Source organism: Rhinoderma darwinii, chromosome 2 (genome assembly GCF_050947455.1).
Source record: "Rhinoderma darwinii isolate aRhiDar2 chromosome 2, aRhiDar2.hap1, whole genome shotgun sequence".
NCBI classification, from domain to species: Eukaryota; Metazoa; Chordata; class Amphibia; order Anura; family Rhinodermatidae; genus Rhinoderma; species Rhinoderma darwinii.
This window is the reverse complement of record NC_134688.1, coordinates 6,009,339-6,021,186: the sequence shown is the minus strand read 5'-3', so window position 1 is coordinate 6,021,186 and position 11,848 is coordinate 6,009,339. Positions and strand designations below refer to the sequence as shown.

The 11,848-nt window shown below is 48.6% G+C and overlaps 1 protein-coding gene across 1 annotated transcript; it reads left to right on the top strand.

Annotated features, from left to right (window-relative positions):
• The first annotated feature begins 8,999 nt into the window (after window positions 1-8,999).
• On the top strand, window positions 9,000-9,944 carry LOC142740338 (olfactory receptor 52D1-like). Its single transcript, XM_075849887.1, has one exon. The coding sequence runs from the start codon at window positions 9,000-9,002 to the stop codon at window positions 9,942-9,944; it is 945 nt and encodes a 314-aa protein (XP_075706002.1).
• The last annotated feature ends 1,904 nt before the right edge of the window (window positions 9,945-11,848 follow it).

Here is an 11,848-nt window from a genome sequence, read left to right as displayed (position 1 = left end):
GATCATTACAGGATAAGTAATTTAATGTATATATACAGTGACTGCACCACCAGAATAGTGAGTGTAGCTCTGGAGTATAATACAGGATGTAACTCAGGATCAGTACAGGATTAGTAATGTAAAGTATGTACACAGTGACTCCACCAGTAGAATAGTGAGTGCAGCTCTGAAGTATAATACAGGATGTAACTCAGGATCAGTACAGGATAAGTAATGTAATGTATGTACACAGTGACTCCACCAGCAGAATAGTGAGTGCAGTTCTGGAGCATAATACAGGATATAACTCGGGATCAGTACAGGATAAGTTATGTAATGTATGTACACAGTGACTCCACCAGCAGAATAGCGAGTGCAGCTCAGGAGTATAATACAGGATATAACTCAGGATCAGTACAGGATAAGTAATGTAGTGTATGAACACAGTGACTCCACCAGCAGAATAGTCAATGCAGCTCTGGAGTGGGTGGAGCAGGACGTGTGGAGAGAGCTGCTGAGACATCCGTGCAGGCCTTGGAACCAGGGACTTTCCTTATTCTATCTGCCCAGACCTGATAACATCTGCCTGGGCTTGGAAAGTACCCTGAGGGGGGTTCCATCCCTGGATGTCGCCTTAGACCTCTACCTTCCAGAGCATGCCAGCGGGGGGGGGGGGTAGAGGGTCATCCCAGCTGGCTGGGAACATGCAAATTGTCTCGGGGGTGAGGAGATCATCTTGGTTCAAGGCTGTCCTGGCTCCCCCCGAGGCTGGAACCCTGGATAAGGGTATGGAGATGCAGTCCGGCAGGGTGATAGAGGGGATGTCGCCTGGAGAAGGACCAGCACTGTCCAGACATTTGGATGGCAGTCATGTGGAGGAATGGGGACAGTTGAGGACCGGAGAGACGGTGGAGAACTACAGTTCCTGTCTGGCCATGTGGTTGGAGGAGTATCGGGACTTCAGGAAGTCGCTGCAGCGGCTCCGAGTGGACTTGGCGGTCGCCAGAGGCAGGGCTGCAAAGGCCACAGGAGGTAAGAGGTCCCGATACCGTTTAAATGTGAAGTCTTTGTTAGAGGAAATAAAAGAAGTGGAAGAAAGACGAGAAGAGATTGTGGCAGGCGGAGGGGTGTTTGGAGAAAAGTTAAAAAACGAAGAGAGGTTTGCCGAGATGGCAGCACCTATAAAAATAGAAAGCATGGAGGAAGACACAGCAAAGGAAAATGTGGTGGAGGCAATGGAGCATGAGAATGTAAAGTCCAGAGAAAGCACAGATTCTGAGGCACCCAGGAGCAGTGAGGAGGAGGAGGGTGGACACACAGCTGGGAATAATCAGGAGTGTTTTGAAACTGACAGTGAGCGGCCTCCAGGATTACTCACTCAGATCCGTAATGTGGAGTCGCCGGTATCCTTCCAGGGATTTTGTTTTGGTGCGGAGTTACCCGCAGAGGAGGAAAAGGAAAAGAAAAAAAAATTTAAGAAGAAAAAAAAGGAAAAGGAAAAAAAATCTGCTAAAGGTTCATTTAAACTGGTGTATACAGCAAGATCCTTCCTGTGCTCTGAGCCAGATGAAAGTCAGGATCAGGGCGCAGGTCCCGCAAGACCCCCAGCTCAAGCCTCTGCAGTGGGGCTGGAGCGGGAATGCGGGGAGAGTGTTACGGGTCCGGCATTAGAACACGTGGTGGTCAAAATGGCGCCGGACGCCAACCCCTGCAAAGGGGGCGGTACTGGTGGCCTGGTGACACCAGGGGGTGTGTCCCCGTGTCCGGTGAATGGCGAGCCCGGGAAACTGGTCTTTGATGCGAGTCAGGGGTCGGGAGAACGGGTAAACCAGAAACCGGATGTGGTGTCTGAAAGCCGGAAGTCTGTCGGTGTCGCAGTAAAACCGTCAGACGTTCCGGACAAGGGCGGTGACAGAGGGGGCTCCGGCTCTGTTGGCCACTCCTCTGTGGGAGGGGGGAGTGGTCCGGCGCCGGAGGCGGCTCTAGTGACGTCAGTGGCTCCTTCGTCCGCATCGCTGAAAAGTGGTGTAGGCGAGAAGGGGGCTGCTGGCGTCGGGGGCGATGGTGGCCCCTTTCCCAAAAATGTTCCGCGCATAGAACAGATGAAGGTTAATGAGGCGGAGGGCACAGCGGGGACACCGCTTATAACATTTGGTGGCGTCCCTGCAAAGGTGCCTGATGATGCGGAGACTGAAGCAGTGTCTAATCAAACAAAATGTACAGCAAAGATACATAACATAGAACCAGGCCTGGCCAGAAGGATGACTGCAGAGGGACCTGGTGGGTTAAATGAAAAAGTTGCGGCTGTGGATGTGGAAACTGCTAGGGGTGTGCAGGTGTCTGTAAATAAAGTTTCTGGAGTGTCTGCTGGTAATGGGGTGTTCAGTGCTGTGTCTGTGGGTGGTGGGGATGGGGTATCAACCAGGGGCAATGGGCCTGGCGCTCCTCTTGCTGTGACATCCGGCAGGTCTTATGCTGGTGTGGCAGCGGGGGGACAGCGGGCCCACCCATATTCATCCTCAAGGTCCGGGGACGGTAACTTTCAACAACGTCTCTTGGACGCTTTAAGAGAGGGAAAGAAAACCCTAACCATAGGGGGAGTGCAGAAGGACCTGTCTTTCTGGATAGACAGATATGGTCTAAATGCCTTCCGAGAGCAACGAGGAGATCAGTGGTCGCTCCCAACAGCCGGGCAGGCTGTAGCCAGGAGGAATGTGGTCCGTCTCCGGTGGCGTGGCAATGATGCATGCCCTCCCAGAAAGAGGGTGGTGGAGCTGCTGCTGGGGATGGGCTTCAAGGCGAGTGACATCTTTGCCTTGATACATCCTCATGGCTCGGTCGAGTTCGACATCAGCTTTGTTCACCTAGGGGGCCTTGAGGTCTTCTGGGGGAACTACGAGCTGGTGAAGGACGAGCCTGGCTGGCGAGACTTTGCTGCACAAGAAATTTCTCGCCAAAGTGGTCCCAAGAGAGTGACCGTTCTTACCCGTAACGAGTCACTCTCTTGTATAGATATCATGACCTGGTTGGGAAGGTACGGAGAGGTAGTAGAGATGCCACGGAAGAACATGGATGAGTTTGGCATCTGGTCAGGGGCCTGGACGTTCATGGTTAAATTAAAGCGTCTGGGACAGACGGTGTCCCACATACCATCGTCTGCTTTCCTGGGAAGAGATCGGATCCTTGTCTTCTACCAGGGGCAGCCGAAGTTGTGTCACCGGTGTGGCGACCCCTCACATTTGAGTGCAGGCTGCAAGGTGCAGAAGTGTGCTCATTGTGGGGGGATTGGACATCTAGCCGCATCGTGTGACCGTATTCGCTGCAACCTGTGTGGTGACTTAGGTCACCCGTTCAGTCGGTGTCCTCGCTCTGTTGTCAATGCTTGTTCCAAACCTGCAGAGGATGAGAGAAGGGAGGCCTCCGTGGGTGAGGGTGCGGGCAGGGATGATGGGGCACAGGGGCAAGGGAAGAATGCAAAGAAGGGTCCCCCTTCTCGCCAGAGAAGGGCGGAGAAGTGAAGGAAGGAGAGGATTCGGAGGGCGCTCCAGGAAACTGGGACGACCTCTGATTCGGATCTGGATGCCCCCCCTGAAGCTGATGCCCCTGGGGAGGTCGAATTGAACGAGGAGATGAGGAGGATCCAAAGGGAGCAGAGGGCTGAGGACTCTCAGTCCTCCCACTATGAAAGTGTGGGAGAGGAAGAGAGGACTCAGCCTACAGCAAAAGGGACACCGGGCAAAACCCAAGGGCCAAATACATCTGGCCCCGCCCTGGCCCAGGAAGGTAAATCCTGTACCCCCCTGGTGCGCTCTACTGATCGATACCATGCTCTCGTGGACATTCCAGCCTCTCATACTAAGAGGGAGGGCATGGTAGGGCACCCTAGAGTCGTTGAGCCTCCCCTGCTGCAGGGGCCGTTGCCCCCAGAGGGGGAGGTTGACCCGGTACTTGGGGATGAAGATGGGAATAGGGTGGTGAGTATGGACTCCTCAGTTTGCAAAAAGCGAGGCAAAGAAGGGGGGTCCTCATCAGATAGAGGGGGGGGTGGGAAGAAGAAAGCCGTCTAACTCAAACATCCATGATGGCGGCACCCACTCCGTTGACGCTGGCATCAATTAACGTTGCCAGCATTTAGTCAGATAGGGCGAGATTTGCAGCCTTTGATTTTCTTGGCCGAGTTGAAGCCGACATTTTGTTTTTGCAGGAGACCAGGCTGTCACTTTTGGCAGACGTCGTTAAATCTAGGAGGGAGTGGCGACGCGGGCCCTCCTACTGGTCTCTTGCGGCTGAGCCCTATAGCGGAGTGGCGGTCCTTTTCACCGCACCGGTAACATGCCGACGGATGATTGAGTTAGAAATGGGGAGGTGCTTGATCTTAGATGTCCTCATGAGGGTACAGGAATTAAGACTAATCAATATATACGGACCCCAGAGCAAATGGGACCGTAAAAGTCTCTTCATGAGGATTAAGCCTTTCCTTTTTTCAGGTCGACAAGTTATCTTTGGAGGGGACTTCAATACTGTCGTGAGGCCCCGAGATAGAGGAGGTTCCGGAGATAAAAAATTGACCTATGATAGTGTAGCATTAAAAAGTATAGTTAGCGATGCTCGCCTGGTGGATATCCACATCAGGCATACCCCAGGCCATTCGGGTTTCACCTATCGTAGAGGTAGTTGTAGGTCTAGGATAGACAGGTTTTTTTTGAAGGAGGAAGCCATCTCTTCACCAGTGTCCGTTGTTGAGGTGGAGTTCTCCGATCACTGTATGATTATTTTCTCTTTGAACATTGCAGAGTCCCTCCAGATGGGAAGAGGTATATGGAGGCTGAATTCTACTCTCTTGGAAGAAGCGGAGATAAGACAGGCCTTTGAGGATTTTCTTCAGAGCCAGGTACCTTTGTTGGATCTCAGTGGTACTAAGTCTGAGTGGTGGGAGTTGTTTAAAGTCCGGGTGGCAGGATTTTTCCGCAGGCTCTCGAGCCTCAGGTCCATGAGTAGGTACCGCCTATATCAGGAACTGAGGAGGAAACTCGAACATCTGGTCTCAACCGGGGGTAGTGGGGAGGAGATCTCCGTGGTGAAAGCTTTGCTCAGGAGGTGTCAGTATGATAGGCACACATCTTTAGTTCTTGAAAGGGATTTCGGGAGGTACCGCTCGCCCGACCCCTACAGGAACTGTAAGATGTCAGTGAGTCGTAAGGTTGTGACAGGACTGATTGATAGTACAGGATCTCTGAAGAGATCCAAATCAGGGATCTTGGAGGTCGTCAGATCCTTCTACTCGCACCTCTTGGGGAAGCAAGATCCAAACCGAGACGAGATGTCGGCTTTCCTGGCTGAAACCATCCCTGAGCCAGGGGTAGACCCCTCTCTCGGTGTTTTGATAGACTCGATCAAGGAAGAGGAAGTGGGATTGGCGATTGATGGGCTTGCCCTCAAAAAATCGCCAGGGCCGGATGGCTTAACATCCGAGTTTTATAAGACTTTTAAAGGAACCCTAGTTCCCCTCTTGACTGAGGTGTTTAATGAGTGCCTTTCCTCGGGTACTTTGCCAATGTCAATGAGGAGGTCGGCCTTGATCGTTTTGTCGAAGGGTAAAGACTTGACCCGTATTGAGAATTGGCGTCCCATAGCGCTGCTCAATACGGACAGAAAGGTTCTCGCAAAGGTGCTGTTTAATCGGCTGGTGAAGTTTGCATCCCGGCTCCTTTCGCCGGTCCAGCATTGCTCTGTTCCAGGCCGCAGCACATTTAGTGCTGTCCTCAGTGTCAGAGAGGCAGTGGAGCAGGGAAATTCTGGTCGGTGGGAGGGGTACATCCTGTCCTTGGACCAGGCCAAGGCTTTTGACCGGGTGGACCACGAGTACCTCTGGTCGGTCCTTCTGAGGTACGGCCTACCGGGGGGGTTTGTCAATTGGCTACAGACCTTATACACTGGGGCTGAGACTTTTGCGCTGGTGAACGGTTGGGTTGGAACCCCCTTTGAGGTTGGGTCTGGTGTCCGCCAGGGTTGTCCCTTGAGCCCTTTGCTATATGCGTTCGCAATTGATCCTTTTCTTAAAAGGATCGATCGTGGGCCATTGGCGGGAGTCGGGGCCGGCCTGGAGGGGCCGGAGGCCACTCAGAGGGTGGTTGCGTACGCAGACGACGTCTCCATTTTAGTCTCCTCGAGAGGGGAGGCAGAGTGGGTGATGTCGGAAGTAGAGCGTTACTCATTGGCATCTGGGTCCAAGATCAACCGGGATAAGTGCAAAAGTCTCTGGCTGGGAGGAGGAGATCCTGGTTTTGATCTCCCGGACACCCTTCCAGAGCCTCAGGGGTCTGCTAAGATCTTAGGAGTCGAATTTGGCCCGGGTGATTACCCCAAGAAGAACTGGGAGGATAGGCTGAATCTAGTTGCCCAGAAGGTCGACCAATGGAAGGGTTGGTCCTTAACCCTGAGGGAAAGGGTTCACTTGGCCAAGGCCTACCTGGTGCCCATGTTGCTTTACCTGGGCAGTGTGTGCATCTTGCCAGAACCTCTCTGGACTCGGGTCTATAGCCTGTTCTTCCAGCTGTTATGGGGGAACAGGCTCAACCTAATCAAGAGGGAGGTTACTTACCTACCAAGGACACTAGGCGGGTTAGGTATGGTTAACCCGGTGGTGTTCCTAGTGAACACCTTTGTTAAGATCAACCTGGCAAACCTCTGGCAAGAGAGGGCTCCTTGGTGGATATCCTCCTGCAGGGGGTGGTTTCGGCCTTTCTTCCAGGAATGGGAGAGAGGAGGGCAAGTGAAAGACCTGCGTACACCTCACGGACATCTCCCGGCTTATGCCACCCTGGCGCTGAAGATTGTTCGCCGGTGGGGTCTGGAGGTGTGGGAGATCAGGACCATGTCGAGAAAATTTCTTGACAAGAGGGTCCTGATGACCCACTTCCAGAAGCCCCTGGCGCTCAAAGACTGCCCAAGTAGTGACCTCGGGGTGGGATTAAAACTTTTAAATTCAGCGAGGATTCCCCAGAAGTTTTGGGATCTGGCTTGGCGTTGCTTCCATGGGAGACTGTATGTGAGGGACAATCTAAAGTGCAGAAGCTCTGATGATCGGGATTGCCCCCGGGAGGAGTGCGGCGGAGTGCTGGAAAGCATGGAGCATTTCCTGCTTCATTGCCCTTTCAATACAGAGGTATACAAAAGGGTGGGAGCCTCCATTGGTTGGCCAGGCCTAACCAGCCTCTCCTATGCTGGGTGGGCCTATGGAGTGTTCGGAGACCTCGGTGGTAGGGACCATTGCACCTTGTTTCTAGTCAGTATAGTGGTCAGGCACTTTATGTGGAATGCACGATGTCTAGTTTCTACCCAGAAGAAAATCCTCCTAGTGGATGAGGTTGTTAGCAATATCATGGGTGACCTGGTGAAGGTGCATTCTTTGGAGGTTGGCAGATTGGGAGCATCCAAAGCCTCTCGTCTTTGGAGGGGCTTTTCCTTTTGGGTGCCTTAATGTGTCTGCCTTCATGAGGGAGGGGGAGTCGTCACCGGTGCTCAACTGGAGGTGGGGGTCTGCGTTCCGCTGAGGCACCAATAAAAAATATAGCGATAGGACTCGGAATAAGGGAAAGGTGAGGGTCAGCATAGGGTCAGCTTTCAATAGGGTCAAGAAAGGGTTAGTAATAGGGTAAGGAGATAGGGCAAGCGATAGGGAGGGTGCAGCGGTGGACGTGGTACCTTGGCCTCTGGGGGGGAGCTGGGGGGGGCTTTCCCTTCTCTCTATCTGGTGATGGGCTAGGTAAGCACTGGAAGATTTTTGTTTTGTTTAGGATTGAAATGGCAGGAAAAAGGTTTACAAGCGACCGAACTTGGTGCTTTCGGGTACGGTGTATTTTGTATATGGTTTGGTATTTGGACAGGTTGGTGACGTGTATTGTATTATAATGTAGAAATGTTGTTAGAATAGGGATAGACTTAAGGGGGTTAATAGATAGGTTGGGAGGGGGTCGGGGGGGGGGGGGGGTTTGCCTGACCCAGCCCCGGACTATGCGGACATGGGAGGACATGGGGCGGGGGGCTGGGCTGGGGTGTTGGGTGTGGTGGTGGGGGCCAGCATCTGGACTATGCGGACGTGAGAGGACATGAGGCGAGATGCTGGCTGGGGTGGTGGAGTTTAGGTAAGAAGGGTAAGGTTAGGGAAAGTCAGGATGTGTATAGTGTGATTAAAAAATATATATATATAAAAAAAAAAAAAAATTGGGATTAGTATTATTATATTTTGGATTTTTGGGGTTATTATTATTATTATTTTATTATTATTATGTTGTTGTTTTATTATTATTATCATCATTATTATGTTGTTTCTTTAGGCCCTTGGTTGACGCGGGTCGGGGGATTTTCTGTTGGTACTTTGGATTACGTTTATATGATGTGTATATATTCTAGTTATTGTTTAGTTTCGGATGAAGTGTAGATGTAAGTATATAAGAGTGGGGTGTATGTGGCCGGGTCTGGTATCGTTTTCTCTTCTCATATACAGAGATGTATATAAGAAAATTTGTTTATAAGAATTGGGTTGTGACTTTTTGGTTATATGGAATTAGTTATGTATTTGTTTTTCAGTTTATGTTTTGTAAATTTATATAAAATAAAGAGATACAGGATGTAACTCAGGATCAGTACAGGATAAGTAATGTAATGTATGTACACAGTGACTCCACCAGCAGAATAGTGAGTGCAGTTCTGGAGTATAATACAGGATGTAACTCAGGATCAGTACAGGATAAGTAATGTAATGTATGTACACAGTGACTCCACTAGCAGAATAGTGAGTGCAGCTCTGGAGTATAATACAGGATGTACCTCAGGATCAGTACAGGATAAGTAATGTAATGTATGTACACAGTGACTCCACCAGCAGAATAGTGAGTGCAGCTCTTGTGTATAATATTCAGGATCAGTTTAACATAAGTAATGTCATGTATTTACAGAACAAGAAATAACATGGTATATATGTTGAATTACAGAAGTCTATAATAAGGAGGAGACTTGTGATGGAAAATGTCTCATCCTTTCATCCTTCAGTACTGGTCCTCAGCTTTGGGGAGATGTCTACAATGAGATATGTGTATTGTGCTTTAGCGTTTATCTGTTACATTCTAATCATCTTCTCTAATGGTGTGGTCATCATAACCATTGCCATCCATAAGGCCTTGCAGGAACCCATGTACATCTTCATATCTGCACTTTGCATTAACGCTCTGTGTGGAAGTTCATCTTTTTTTCCTGGTTTGCTTAGAAATCTGGCTTTCAATGTTTATACAATTGCCTACAGTGCTTGCATACTCCAGATATTTTGTATCCACGTCTCTATTAGCTTTGAGTTGTACACCTTGACTGTTATGGCCTTTGACCGTTACGTGAGCATCTGTAACCCCCTAAGATACAACATCATCATGTCCATGTCCATGGTCTACAAACTCCTTGCAGCCGCTCTTTGTAATTCATTGATTATTATGATCATACACATCATGTTGACCGTTAGACTCCCGTTGTGCGGCACAGTCATAATGAAGATCTGCTGTGACAACTGGTCGGTGGTGAGACTCTCCTGCATTGACACATCCGTTAATAATATCTTTGGCCTGTTCCTTTGCTTTTTTACAGAGATTGTAACATTGATTTTTATTTTGGTTTCCTATATTTTTATCCTACGAGTATGTTCTAAAGCTTCTCAGGAGGTCATCTCCAAGGCGGTGAACACCTGCACCCCTCAGCTCATAACCACCGTCAACTTTGTGGCTGATGTACTTTTTGAGATTTTCTTTTACCGATATATCTCCATAAGTGTCCCCTATGAGGCGAGAATGTTCATGTCAGTTTATGCTGTAGTGGTGCCATTCATCCTGAATCCTCTGGTCTATGGCCTGAAGTTGACCAAAATACGGGTCAGAATATTTAAGCTCCTCCAACTGAACAGTATCTCAGTGCAAAAATAATTGGTGACAAACCCAGGAATCAAAAAGTGGAGACCATCGATAGTCCAATGATCTCCGTCTTGTGTCTCTCCAGCTGTTGCAAAAGTACAACTCCCAGCATGCATAATGGGAGTTGTAGTAATACAAAAGCTGGAGAGCCACAGTTTGAAGACCCCAGTGACAGTCCTTAGCATGTTATGAGCGTGTTAATTTGAAAGACTCACACCACTGAACATAAAATTGATATGTGATTTGGCGAAACGCATATTTAGGCTTTGTTCACATTTTGCTGCTTTCTTCCTTCGGACTATATGTCAGGAGTGTTTACCGATGCATTCTTCCAACAAAAGGCTGCTACATATGCCACTGTATAGGTATATAGTGGCTTACATTGCCTATGAACACCCATTGTAGAAAATAAATTATACTGCGTAGTATATATTTTTTTACTGTATCTCTCTGTATAGGAAAGTGCAGCGGACTACAGGTATACTACCGTTCAAAAGTTTAAGGTCACTTAGAAATTTCCTTATTTTTGAAAGAAAAGCACAGTTTTTTTCAATGAAGATAACATTAAATTAATCAGAAATACACTCTATACATTGTTAATGTGCTAAATGACTATTCTAGCTGCAAACGTCTGGTTTTTAATGCAATATCTACATAAGTGTATAGATGCCCATTTCCAGCAACCATCACTCCAGTGTTCTAATGGTACATTGTGTTTGCTAACTGTGTTAGAAGGCTAATGGATGATTAGTAAACGCTTGAAAACCCTTGTGCAATTATGTTAGCACCGCTGTAAACAGTTTTGCCGTTTAGAGGAGCTATAAAACTGACCTTCCTTTGAGCTAGTTGAGAATCTGGAGCATTCAATTTGTGGGTTCGATTAAACTCTCAAAATGCCTAGAAAAAGAGAGCTTTCATGTGAAACTCGACAGTCTATTCTTGTTCTTAGAAATGAAGGCTATTCCATGCGAGAAATTGCCAAGAAACAGAAGATTTCCTACAACGGTGTGTACTTCTCCATTCAGAGGACAGCACACACAGGCCCTAACCAGAGTAGAAAGAGAAGTGGGAGGCCCCGCTGCACAACTGAGCAACAAGACAAGTACATTAGAGTCTCTAGTTTGAGAAATAGACGCCTCACAGGTTCTCAACTGGCAGCTTTATTAAATAGTACCCGCAAAACGCCAGTGTCAACGTCTACAGTGAAGAGGCCTTCAGGGCAGAGTGGCAAAGAAAAATCCATATCTGAGACTGGCTAATAAAAGAAAAATATTAATATGGGCAAAAGCACACAGACATTGGACAGAGGAAGATTGCAAAAAAGTGTTATGGACAGACGAATCGAAGTTTGAGGTGTTTGGATAACACAGAAGAACATTTGTGAGACGCAGAACAACTGAAAAGATGCTGGAAGAGTGCCTGACGCCATCTGTCAAGCATGGTGGAGGTCATGTGATGGTCTGGGGTAAAGTGGGAGATTTGTACAAGGTAAAAGGGATTTTGAATAAGGAAGGCTATCACTCCGCAACGCCATGCCATACCCTGTGGACAGCGCTTGATTGGAGCCAATTTCATCCTACAACAGGACAATGACCCAAAGCACCACCAAATGATGCAAGAACTATTTAGGGAAGAAGCCGGCAGCTGGTATTCTATCTGTAATGGAGTGGCCAGCGCAGTAACCAGATCTCAACTCCATAGAGCTGTTGTGGGAGCAGCTTGACCGTATGGTACGCAAGAAGTGCCCATCAAGCCAATCTAACTTGTGGGAGGGGCTTCTGGAAGCACGGGGTGAAATTTCTCCCGATTACCTCAGCAAATTAACAGCTAGAACGCCAAAGGTCTGCAATGCTGGAATTGCAGCAAATGGAGCGACGAAAGCAAAGTCTGAAGGAGAAAATTATTATTTCAAATAA

Coding starts and splice junctions, on each gene's coding strand:
- LOC142740338 (XM_075849887.1), top strand. CDS start 9,000: ATGGAAAATGTCTCATCCTTTCATCCTTCAGTACTGGTCCTCAGCTTT.